General features: G+C 38.5%; 1 gene segment (V, D, J or C); it reads left to right on the top strand.

Annotated features, from left to right (window-relative positions):
- Positions 1-677: 677 nt before the first annotated feature.
- LOC299458 (Ig heavy chain variable gene segment) lies at positions 678-1,222 on the top strand. The segment is given in 2 exon segments: positions 678-796; positions 879-1,222. Coding segments are annotated over 2 exon segments (441 nt in total).
- Positions 1,223-14,150: the final 12,928 nt, after the last annotated feature.

Genomic DNA, 14,150 nt, shown 5'->3' with positions numbered 1-14,150 from the left:
ATTTCTTTTCTTAACATACATGTACCTCTTGTGATTGACATATAACATTTGCATGCTCAAACACTGTGAAGATTCTTTGAAAACTCTTCAAAGATTTACATTTTTGGTATATCTATTTCAATCAATATCTATCATCTATCTGTCTGTTTACCATGGTTTCTTGATGCAAACTTCTGTTGAAATATACATAGTTTATTTCCATAATTTAGTTATTGTGATGGTTCTGCAACAATCATTCATGTACATATGTTTCTAAACTATACGTATTGTTGGTCATTTGGTTGACTTTTTTAGTATATAACATACTGGAAACACAAATGTTAATTGTATGTTTTGAAAGGAGGCTGCAAATTCTAATAACTTAGCTGTTTTAGAAAGTTGCTATCAGTATTGTCATCATTTTACCACCTGCAAATCTATCTCTTAGCCTTGTCAAAAGAGGTAACACTGTCTGCGGAGGCAAATATTTTTCAAGAATAGGCCATGAAGTTACATTCTCAGTCTCAGCACAAGGCTCATCAATGAAGTTAAGGGGTGATTTTCCTCAGACAGGTTTAGGACTCGGGCCTCAGCAACCTGATTTCTGACCCAGGTGTCTCTTCTCAAGCAAGACTAGGTCCTCATCTCAAATGTATCCAGCTCATGAATATGCAAATTATGTGAATCTATAGTGGTAAATAAAGGATGTCTACACCCCACAAAACCATAAGATCACTGTCCTCTCTACAGTCACTGAGTACAAAGGACCTCACCATGGGATGGATCTGTATCATCTTTCTTGTGGCAACAGCTACAGGTAAGTGTCTCAGCATAGCAAATTTGAGGTCTGGTCACATATTCAACTGACAATGACATCCACTATATTTTTCCCTCCACAGGTGTCCACTCCCAGGTCAAGCTGCTGCAGTCTGGGGCTGCACTGGTGAAGCCTGGAGCCTCTGTGAAGATGTCTTGCAAAGCTTCTGGTTATACATTCACTGACTACTGGGTGAGCTGGGTGAAGCAGAGTCATGGAAAGAGCCTTGAGTGGATTGGGGAAATTTATCCTAACAGTGGTGCTACTAACTTCAATGAAAAGTTCAAGGGCAAGGCCACATTGACTGTAGACAAATCCACCAGCACAGCCTATATGGAGCTCAGCAGATTGACATCTGAGGACTCTGCAATCTATTACTGTACAAGACACAGTGTTAAAACCACATCCTGAGCATGTCAGAAACCCTGGAGGAAGAGCAGCAGGCTACCCTGGAACTGAGAAGACACATGTCCTATTTTTATATCTCTTTCTTAGAGACCAATTTTGCTTTTATCATCTCTGCAAAAGGACATCTATAAATTATATAATGTTACACTATGATGATCCTATAATTAACCAATACTTTGTCAAAATCACTATCATTGACCACCTCCACTGAAATGTTTCTTTTAAAAAAACAACAAAAAGGGAAATCTGTGATTATGCATCATAAAAATATTTCTGGACTCTGACAAAACCTAGAACTTTCTTTGGAATAGCTGGGAATAAAGTATAATATGACTTTCCAGATGTTGGGGGTGTAGATGGAACTATGTATTAATTTGACCTGTCAAACACCAATGTCTTTTTTGGCTATCTAAAAGCACTTTCTCAGTCTTAAGTCTTAAATGACTTCTACTTGTTTTGCTCACTCCACTTGTGTGGTCAGCAGAAGTTCTAGGGCCTTAGAATGCAAGAGGTATTTATATTTGTATATACAGCCTCATTGTTCTTGCCGATGCAAAGTTGAAAATTCCTCTCAGGAGGGAATGGGGAAAGGTGTAAAAGAAGACACTGAGACAGAGATTAGATAACAGAAGGGAAACAGTGAATTCTTTGCCAACACGAAGTTTAATTCTCATGTCTTTATATACTTTACAGAATCGTGGGAAACAGTCACAAAACCATCTGAGACAATGTCTGACATACATTGAATACCTTTAGCCATTGGGAAGCCTCCCAGTTCCTTCCTGAAAGATTAGCAGAACATTTGGCACTTTTGCCATGACTCTGTATCACAGGCAGGCTTTTATTGAAACAGGCAAAATTGCTCCTGACACAAAATCACATAAGAATAATTTGTATTTGATGAACAAAAATATTATTGAATCACTTTCACAGAATTCAATTACAAACTCAATGTATGTACATGCTAAGTGAGGTAAATTCAGAGGTTATATGTTAGTATCTGGTCCTATAAAAGTGATGCCAATGTCAATAATCAGTTCTGCAGTCAATAGGCTTTAGAGAGCATGGGCCTTTTTTGAAAGAACATCAATTTTGAAAGTTTATGGGATAATTTGTACCCATCATTGTCCTGTAGAGTATTTATGATTGTGTTTGTCTCTGCATCTATGTGTGTTTCTTGTGCTTGATTTTTGATACCTTTCATTCATATTGCCCTTTTTGTTTTGTTTTGTTTAGTAATATTACAGTTTGTTTGCTTTTCTTTTATCTAGTTTTTTTGTATGATTAATTTTTGGTTCTGTTTGTTTTGCTAATTAGATGAAGAAATGGAATTGAGGTGGCAGATAATCTATAAGGAGTTGAAAAAGACAAATCAGTAATCAGAATATATTGTGTGAAGATTTTATTTACAGTAAAAATAGAAAATGTTCTATAAAATAATAAATGATACCTTTGTTGTGTAAATATCACATATGCCCCAGTGCCCAGACTTTAAAACTCCTATCTCTGATTAAAATGTTTAAAGGGTTTTCACAGGTCAGGATTTAAAGAAATTAAGAATAAGGCATATATAAAATGTATAATGCCAAGAAATATCTAATAAAATGTTTGGGTTTTAGCAGGTTTGTGTGTGTTTGTGTGTGTGTGTGAGTGTGTGTGTGTGTGTGTTTATTTTAGTAATAATTTTCCTATTATTAATCATTGAGTGCATAGAGTAAATTCCTTCTGGGAGAAAGTATTTTATGTAGGAGTCCTTTTATTGCTATAATTCTTTAGCAGAACAATCTTATTGTTTGCTTCTACATTCCTGGACTATGTGATCAGAGGTTCTTGGTTAAAAAACTTTTTTCCGTATCATTTTCATTTAGTAAAATAGTCCCTGAAACAAGTCAAGTCTTGTTTGATTACTCCCACAGAGTTATACTATTATTCACATAGTGTAACTTTCAGGAAAGAGGCAGGACACTATTTAGATCAAAGTTGTACTTTTGTTGGTTTCTTGTTTAAATTTCCCCATTGAATGTATGTTGAGTGCCATCCAATATCATAAACATTAGTCCACAGATGAGAAGACTCCATATACAATGAGTTGTTTGGGTGTTGTCCTCTTGAATGTGATCCATGGAATTGTCAGTCAGGGAATCAAATGATGAGAAGAGATGAAACTTAGAAATTGGTGTGGATGGACATCTTCATATTGGATGAGACTTCAGGGAGTCTAAGAACAGGTAATATATTTTAGTTATATTTGAAGAAAGTAGAAAAAGGAAAAGGGTCTTCATTCAACAATAATTTTCATAATCTTTCCAATTCCAGTTATACAGTGAAGCTTAAAATGTGACTATGTAGAAACTGTCTTTACAAAGTTCTTGTTACTTTGAGGGTAGGTTATACATCTAAAAGGCTTAGAAATTAATGTGGCCACTTACAAAGTTCAGAAGGCCATAGGGTCCATCCTATAAGGTTTCACAACTGTCTATAGAAGGAGCATTCTGGAATAATCATTCTGGGGAAAGAAGGTTAGGCTTGTCCATACAGGAAGCAAACGGGACACCAGATTGTTACGAATCTCTGTTCTAACCTCTTTGGATAAAGTGCTAGTGTTTGATTTATCTTCTCCAATGAGGGGACACTCCCATGATTAAAATTTATTGTTCTCTTTGTGTTCCTCTCTGAGTACAAGGCTTTCATGCCCTCTACAACTACTGTGTCACTGTCATCTGTCATATTGATAATATTGATTGTCATGGGTCAGTGAAAGTAAAAGATCTATATAAAATTGTTGTGGAGACTTTGAGGAGCAGTGCAGAGAGTTGTGATTCTGGAGGCTACTCAGTGCTTATTCTTCCCAGTTAACCACAAACAAAACCCAGGAAACTCCTATCTCCTATGTCAGTTCATCCTTACCTTGAGTGACAGGTAATCTGAAGATCACTTCAGATAGATCCTAAAATCCATGACACCCCCTGAGAATGCTACAGAAATAGAAATGATACAAGACCATTCCAGTCACCATGAAAATAGTTTCTCTTACAGCAGAAGTAATTATATAATAGGAATATGAGAAACTCACTTAACTCTAACAAATCAAGTGAAAGGTTTGTGTGACATATCCTCATATCTTCAAACAAAACATTGAAGAAGATATTGCCAAATGAAAAGATATCTCTTGCTCATGTACTGATAGTGTTATCATAGTAATAGAAATATGCATCTTACAAAAAGCAATCTATAGATTCAATTCAATTCCAAACAAATTTCTAAGACAAGACTTTACGGATATTGATAGACTAATACTCAACATCAGATATAAAACCAAAAGAAGAACAGTGAAAATTATGCAGTCATCACCATCCCTGGGAAAATAAAACTGTACTACATACCTATAGTAATAAAAACAGCATGATATTGGCATAAATATTGACAAACTATCAATCGAATAGAATGAAAAATCCTGACATAAATCCACACACCTAAGGAAACCTAACTTTTGATAAAGAACCCAAAATACACAGTGAAAGAAAGAAACCATCTGGGGTTGGGGATTTAGCTCAGCGGTAGAGTGCTTGCCTAGCGAGTGCAAGGCCCTCGGTTCGGTCCCCAGCTCCTAAAAAAAGAAAAAAGAAAGAAAGAAAGAAAGAAAGAAGGAAAGAAAGAATGAAAGAAGCCATCTTCAACAAGTGTCAGTGATGTAACTGAATCTCTGCAAGGAGAAGAAGGAAAGTAGATTGATATCTATCAGTCTGCATAAAATTCTACATCAAGTGGATCAAACATCTTAATCCAAAGCATGCTATCTTGAGACTAATAGAAAAGAAAGTGCAAAATAGCATAGAAGTCACTGGGGTTCCTGAACAGAACACCAATAGCTCATTTGCTAAGAACAATAGTCAATAAATGTGACCTAAGGAAGCAGAGAAAGTTCTGGATTGCAAAGGAGACTGAATATTGTACAAAATAAAAACCTAGAGGATGGGAGAAGATTTTCATGAACTCTACATCTGACAGAGATATAAAGTAGAAATATGTATAACAAACTTAAGAAACTAAAAATCAAGAAAACCAATAACCTAACTGAAAATGGGTATAGAAATATACAGAATTCTCAACAGAGGAATCAAATATGACTGAGAAGCAGTTAAAGAAAGATTCCCTTAAATAACAGGGAAACGCTAATCAGAATGATTGTGAGAGCCCATTATATAGCAGTCTGAATAGTTGAGTTCACAAATAAACTGTTGAGAATGTGGACTATAGGGAACAATCCTCCAGAGCTGGCAGATCCAGATTGTATAAGTAACAATGATGACACAAGTGAGGACACATGAATCTCCTTGTGAAGTGGAAGTAGAAAACCTGGAGTGTATCCAAACAGGAGGGACCAGGTGGTTTGGAATATGGAGGTAGAAATTACTGGAAGAGACAAATGAAATTGAGTGGCATTTCTAGGTCAAGTAAAAAACATCATGCAATGGAAACCCAAATGGGTGACCCTAAATACAACTTCTAGTAATGGGGCGTATGAAAATTGAATGGGAGATCTCCTATAACCTGGCAAGACTTCTAGTAGATAGGCTTAGATATCAGCACAGTCACAAAAAACTTTGACATATACCTTGTCCTGCCTGCAAGATATCCTGGGGTAATGATAGAGCAGAGATCATGGATGTAACCAGCCCAAACTGGTCCAGTTGGGGAACCATGACATGAGAGGGAATGTACCCTTGACATTGCCCAATTAGATGGATAACTCAGAGTCCGAGATGAGAACCTTACAAAACTTTGATAAAAACAACAAAACACTAAAATGCTTTCTTGTGATATTCTGCTGTATTCATAGGCAGGGCATAATCATCAGAGAATCTTCATCTAGGAACTGATGGAAACATCTAAAAACCCACCGCTCCATTTTAGCTGGAGCTCAGGGAATCTGGCAGAAAATTGGGAGGAAAGATTACAGGAGCATAATGGGTCAAGAATTCAAGAAAATACCTACAGTATCGACTAACCTAGGCTCGGAAAGTCTAAGAAAACAATCCCAGAGCTTGCATAGGGTGACCTCTGCTTATATATTAAAATTGTGCACATTAATGTTTTGGAGTGGGATCTGGGACTATCTCTCACAATTTCTACCTGATTTAGGGAGCCTTTTACTCTTACAAGGATGCTTTCTTCCAATCTTAATATGAGGAAAGCTATCTAGTCTTATTGCAACTTGATTTGCCATGTTTTGTTGACATTTCTAGGAGATTTTCTACTTTATGAAGGGAAATGGAGGAGGATTGGATATTTAGGTAGGGAGAGGAAGAACTGTGAGGAGATGAGGATGGAGAAACTCTGATCTGAATGTAGTATATGAGAGGATGAGGAAGAGTAAAACCAAGAATTATTAAAATCAATATATTTAATCTAGCAAAATTGCAGATGTTATTGAATAAAATGTAGTCCAATTTAAACAGTGGTTTGGGGCCCAGAAAACCCTGGCAGATTCACATATATTAAGGCATAGAATAATCCAGAAGGTAGGCAAAAGGTCTTGGTATATCTTAGAGAGTGAGCTGAAGCACATTTCTATGACCTAGATCAGCAGAAATAAGTGAATATTAGGGATTTGTTTCTAGAGTTGGAGGCTTTATTTGAAACCTGTCTTGTGAGAATAGAATCTCTGCCTGGGTTATCCATGGTGGTATAATTAGGTTATATATTAGAATTAAAGCTCTGACGTAAGATTAGTACAACCTATTGGGTAATGGTACCAACTTTCTTATGGAAGTAAAGGAAATCCTTTCTAGGAGAAGACATACAGACATCACATGAAATTCCTCCATGTCATCCATTCCCCTAACTCAGCTCTCTTGTCTGCCTAACTCAGAGAAGACATTCCTAGCTTTGCAGAGACTCCAAGTGCCATGGTGAGGGGCTAAATTCTCTCAGAAGTGAAACACAGAGAGAATGGGGGAGTACTTGTGTGAGAGAGAACCTGGAAAGGGGACAGTGATATAAACACAATATCCAGTACATTAAAAACAAGAATGAGAGAAATAAATGATTTGGGTTGGGTAGGAGTGAGTAGAGAAAGCTTGCGGAGGCAGAACTGGGGAAAATCTTATTGGAATGTATTATTTAAGAACCCTTTAATTTATTTCTCTCTTTGATTCAGTTCCCAACTTCTCTTCCTTACCATCTCCTCCATACACATATCTAATGAGTTAGAAAGTATTTGGTTCCCGTGGGAGAGAGACCTCACCGCCTGGTAGGTGGGCACTCCTGAGGCTGCAGAGCAGAAGAGACCACCAACACTGCCCACCCCTGCCCACATCCCTGGCCCAAGAGGAAACTGTATAAGGCCTCTGGGTTCCCATAGGGGAGGACCCAGGAGCAGCAGGACCCCTGCGCCTGAGACACCGCCAGAACCTGAAGGAAACAGACCGGATAAACAGTTCTCTGCAACCAAATCCCGTGGGAGGGAGAGCTAAACCTTCAGACAGGCAGACATGCCTGGGAAACCAGAAGAGACTGCACTCTGCACACACATCTCAGACGCCAGAGGAAAACACCAAACGCCATCTGGAACCCCAGTGCACTGAAGCTCCCGGAAAGGGCGGCACAGATCTTCCTGGTTGCTGCCGCTGCAGAGAGCTCGTGGGCAGCACCCTGCGAGCAAATTTGAGCGTCGGGACCACAGGTAAGACCAACTTTTCTGCTGCAAGTGACCTGCCTGGTGAACTCAAGACAGAGGCCCACAGGAACAGCTGAAGACCTGTAGATAGTAAAAACTACACGCCCGAAAGCAGAACACTCTGTCCCCATAACTGGCTGAAAGAAAACAGGAAAACAGGTCTACAGCACTCCTGACACACAGGCTTATAGGACAGTCTAGCCACTGTCAGAAATAGCAGAACAAAGTAACACTAGAGATAATCTGATGGAGAGAGGCAAGCGCAGGAACCCAAGCAACAGAAACCAAGACTACATGGCATAATCGCAGCCCAATTCTCCCACCAAAATAAACATGGAATATCCAAACACACCAGAAAAGCAAGATCTAGTTTCAAAATCATATTTGATCATGATGCTGGAGGACTTCAAGAAAGAGGTGAAGAACTCCCTTAGAGAAACACAGGAAAACAATAAACAAGTAGAAGCCTACAGAGAGGAATCACAAAAATCCCTGAAAGAATTCCAGGAAAACACAATCAAACAGTTGAAGGAATTAAAAATGGAAATAGAAGCAATCAAGAAAGAACACATGGAAACAACCCTGGATATAGAAAACCAAAAGAAGAGACAAGGAGCTGTAGATACAAGCTTCACCAACAGAATACAAGAGATGGAAGAGAGACTCTCGGGAGCAGAAGATTCCATAGAAATCATTGACTCAACTGTCAAAGATAATGTAAAGCAGAAAAAGCTACTGGTCCAAAACATACAGGAAATCCAGGACTCAATGAGAAGATCAAACCTAAGGATAATAGGTATAGAAGAGAGTGAAGACTCCCAGCTCAAAGGACCAGTAAATATCTTCAACAGAATCATAGAAGAAAACTTCCCTAACCTGAAAAAAGAGATACCCATAGGCATACAAGAAGCCTACAGAACTCCAAATAGATTGGACCAGAAAAGAAACACCTCCCTTCACATAATAGTCAAAACACCAAACACACAAAATAAAGAAATAATATTAAAAGCAGTAAGGGAAAAAGGTCAAGTAACATATAAAGGCAGACCTATCAGAATCACACCAGACTTTTCGCCAGAAACTATGAAGGCCAGAAGATCCTGGACAGATGTCATACAGACCCTAAGAGAACACAAATGCCAGCCCAGGTTACTGTATCCTGCAAAACTCTCAAATAACATAGATGGAGAAACCAAGATATTCCATGACAAAACCAAATTTACACAATATCTTTCTTAAAATCAAGCACTACAAAGGATAATAAATGGTAAAGCCCAACATAAGGAGGCAAGGTATACCCTAGAAGAAGCAAGAAACTAATCGACTTGGCAACAAAACAAAGAGAAGAAAAGCACACAAACATAACCTCACATCCAAATATGAATATAGCAGGAAGCAATAATCACTATTCCTTAATATCTCTCAACATCAATGGACTCAACTCCCCAATAAAAAGACATAGATTAACAAACTGGATACGCAACGAGGACCCTGCATTCTGCTGCCTACAGGAAACACACCTCAGAGACAAAGACAGACACTACCTCAGAGTGAAAGGCTGGAAAACAACTTTCCAAGCAAATGGTCAGAAGAAGCAAGCTGGAGTAGCCATTCTAATATCAAATAAAATCAATTTTCAATTAAAAGTCATCAAAAAAGAGAAGGAAGGACACTTCATATTCATCAAAGGAAAAATCCACCAAGATGAACTCTCAATCCTAAATATCTATGCCCCAAATACAAGGGCACCTACATACGTAAAAGAAACCTTCATAAAGCTCAAAACACACATTGCACCTCACACAATAATAGTGGGAGATTTCAACACCCCACTCCCATCAATGGACAGATCATGGAAACAGAAATTATAAAGAGACCTAGACAGACTAAGAGAAGTCATGAGCCAAATGGACTTAACGGATATTTATAGAACATTCTATCCTAAAGCAAAAGGATATACCTTCTTCTCAGCTCCTCATGGTACTTTCTCCAAAATTGACCATAAACTTGGTCAAAAAACGGGCCTCAACAGGTACAGAAAGACAGAAATAATCCCGTGTGTGCTATCAGACCACTGCCTAAAACTGGTCTTCAATAACAATAAGGGAAGAATGCCCACATATACTTGGAAATTGAACAATGCTCTACTCAATGATAACCTAGTCAAGGAAGAAATAAAGAAAGAAATTAAAAACTTTTTAGAATTTAATGAAAATGAATGTACAACATACCAAAACTTATGGGACACAATGAAAGCTGTGCTAAGAGGAAAACTCATAGCGTTTAGTGCCTGCAGAATGAAACAGGAAAGAGCATATGTCAGCAGCTTGACAGCACACCTAAAAGCTCTAGAGCAAAAAGAAGCAAATACACCCAGGAGGAGTAGAAGGCAGGAAGTGATCAAACTCAGAGCTGAAATCAACCAAGTAGAAACAAAAAGGACCATAGAAAGAATCAACAGAACCAAAAGTTGGTTCTTTGAGAAAATCAACAAGATAGATAAACCCTTAGCCAGACTAACGAGAGGACACAGAGAGTGTGTCCAAATTAACAAAATCAGAAATGAAAAGGGAGACATAACTATAGATTCAGAGGAAATTCAAAAAATCATCAGAACTTACTATAAAAGCCTATATTCAACAGAACTTGAAAATCTACAGGAAATGGACAATTTCCTAGACAGATACCAGGTACTGAAGTTAAATCAGGAACAGATAAGTCAGTTAAAGAACCCCATAATTCCTAAGGAAATAGAAGCAGTCATTAAAGGTCTCCCAACCAAAAAGAGCCCAGGTCCAGACAGGTTTAGTGCAGAATTCTATCAAACCTTCATAGAAGACCTCATACCAATATTATCCAAATTATTCAACGAAATTGAAACAGATGGATCACTCCCAAATTCCTTCTATGAATCCACAATTATTCTTATACCTAAACCACACAAAGACCCAACAAAGAAAGAGAACTTCAGACCAATTTCCCTTATGAATATCGACGCAAAAGTACTCAATAAAATTCTGGAAAACCGAATCCAAGAGCACATCAAAACAATCATCCACCATGATCAAGTAGGCTTCATCCCAGGCATGCAGGGATGGTTTAATATACGGAAAACCACCAACGTGATCCAATTATATAAACAAACTGAAAGAACAAAACCACATGATCATTTCATTAGATGCTGAGAAAACATTTGACAAAATTCAACACCCCTTCATGATAAAAGTCCTGGAAAGAATAGGAATTCAAGGCCCATACCTAAACATAGTAAAAGCCATATACAGCAAACCAGTTGCTAACATCAAACTAAATGGAGAGAAACTTGAAGCAATCCCACTAACATCAGGGACTAGATGAGGCTGCCCACTCTCTCCCTACTTATTCAATATAGTTCTTGAAGTTCTAGCCAGAGCAATCAGACAACAAAAGGAGGTCAAGGGGATACAGATCGGAAAAGAAGAAGTCAAAATATCACTATTTGCAGATGATATGATAGTATGTTTAAGTGATCCCAAAAGTTCCACCAGAGAACTACTAAAGCTGATAGACAACTTCAGCAAAGTGGCTGGGTATAAAATTAACTCAAATAAATCAGTAGCCTTCCTCTACACAAAAGAGAAACAAGCCGAGAAAGAAATTAGGGAAACGACACCCTTCATAATAGACCCAAATAATATAAAGTACCTCGGTGTGACTTTAACCAAGCCAGTAAAAGATCTGTACAATAAGAACTTCAAGACCCTGAAGAACGAAATTGAAGAAGACCTCAGAAGATGGAAAGATCCCCCATGCTCATGGATTGGCAGGATTAATATAGTAAAAATGGCCATTTTACCAAAAGCGATCTACAGATTCAATGCAATCCCCATCAAAATACCAATCCAATTCTTCAAAGAGTTAGACAGAACAATTTGTAAATTCATCTGGAATAACAATAAACCCAGGATAGCTAAAACTATCCTCAACAATAAAAGGACTTCTGGGGGAATCACTATCCCTGAACTCAAGCAGTATTACAGAGCAATAGTGATAAAAACTGCATGGTATTGGTACAGAGACAGACAGATAGACCAATGGAATAGAATTGAAGACCCAGAAATGAACCCACACACCTATGGTCACTTGATTTTTGACAAAGGAGCCAAAACCATCCAATGGAAAAAAGATAGCATTTTCAGCAAATGGTGCTGGTTCAACTGGAGGTCAACATGTAGAAGAATGCAGATCGATCCATGCTTATCACCCTGTACAAAGCTTAAGTCCAAGTGGATCAAGGACCTCCACATCAAACCAGACACACTCAAACTAATAGAAGAAAAACTAGGGAAGCATCTGGAACACATGGGCACTGGATAAAATTTCCTGAACAAAACACCAATGGCTTATGCTCTAAGATCAAGAATCGACAAATGGGATGTCATAAAACTGCAAAGCTTCTGTAAGGCAAAGGACACTGTGGTTAGGACAAATCGGCAACCAACAGATTGGGAAAAGATCTTTACCAATTCTACAACAGATAGAGGCCTTATATCCAAAATATACAAAGAACTCAAGAAGTTAGACCTCAGGGAGACAAATAACCCTATTAAAAAATGGGGTTCAGAGCTAAACAAAGAATTCACACCTGAGGAATGCCGAATGGCTAAGAAACTCCTAAAGAAATGTTCAACATCTTTAGTCATAAGGGAAATGCAAATCAAAACAACCCTGAGATTTCACCTCACACCAGTGAGAATGGTTAAGATAAAAAAACTCAGGTGGCAGAAGATGCTGGCAAGGATGCGGAGAAAGAGGAATACTCCTCCATTGTTGGTGGGATTGTAGACTGGTACAACCATTCTGGAAATCAGTCTGGAGGTTCCTCAGAAAATTGGACATTGAACTGCCTGAGGATCCAGCTATACCTCTCTTGGTCATATACCCAAAAGATGCCCCAACATATAAAAAAGACACGTGCTCCAATATGTTCATCGCAGCCTTATTTATAATAGCCAGAAGCTGGAAAGAACCCAGATGCCCTTCAACAGAGGAATGGATACAGAAAATGTGGTACATCTACACAATGGAATATTACTCAGCTATCAAAAACAACGGCTTTATGATATTCGTAGGCAAATGGTTGGAACTGGAAAATATCATCCTGAGTGAGGTAACCCAATCACAGAAAAACACACATGGTATGCACTCATTAATAAGTGGCTATTAGCCCAAGTGCTTGAATTACCCTAGATGCCTAGAACAAATGAAACTCAAGACGGATGATCAAAATGTGAATGCTTCACTCCTTTAAAAGGGGAACAAGAATACCCTTGGCAGGGAAGAGAGAGGCAAAGATTAAAACAGAGACAGAAGGAACACCCATTCAGAGCCTGCCCCACATGTGGCCCATACATATACAGCCACCCAATTAGACAAGATGGATGAAGCAAAGAAGTGCAGACCGACAGGAGCCGGTTGTAGATCGCTCCTGAGAGACACAGCCAGAATACAGCAAATACAGAGGCGAATGCCAGCAGCAAACCACTGAACTGAGAATAGGAACCCCGGTGAAGGAATCAGAGAAAGAACTAGAAGAGCTTGAAGGGGCTCGAGACCCCATATGTACAACATTGCCAAGCAACCAGAGCTTCCAGGGACTAAGCCACTACCTAAAGACTATACATGGACTGACCCTTGACTCTGACCTCATAGATAGCAATGAATATCGTAGTAAGAGCACCAGTGGAATGGGAAGCCCTGGGTCCTGCTAAGACTGAACCCCCAGTGAACTAGATTGTTGGGGGGAGGGTGGCAATGGGGGGAGGGTTGGGAGGGGAACACCCATAAGGAAGGGGAGTGGGGAGGGGGATGTTTGCTCGGAAACCGGGAAGGGAATAACACTTGAAATGTATATAAGAAATACTCAAGTTAATAAAAAAAAAAAAAAGAAAGTATTTGGTTCATATGACGGTTTAAGGGAAGACCTTGGAGTAGTAAAGGGAGGAAGAACACCCATCAGCATGTATTGTATAAAAATCAAGATGGGTGTTTTTAATAAAATGGGGAAAATGAGAGGTTTCTATACAATAAAACATTACAGAGATGTTAAAAAATATATGAAATCATGAGATTTGCTGATAAGTGGGTTGAACTACAAAAACATTCTCAACCAATGTGCAACAGAATACACCATTAAAGACAAATATGTATATATTTGCTTAAATGTGGGTGTTGTTTGTTACGTATTCAATAGACAGGCTACAAACCATATAAGTACAGAGATAAGAT

The sequence above is a fragment of the Rattus norvegicus genome, chromosome 6 (genome assembly GCF_036323735.1).
Source record: "Rattus norvegicus strain BN/NHsdMcwi chromosome 6, GRCr8, whole genome shotgun sequence".
NCBI lineage: Eukaryota > Metazoa > Chordata > Mammalia > Rodentia > Muridae > Rattus > Rattus norvegicus.
This window is presented reverse-complemented; position numbering and strand designations above follow the sequence as displayed.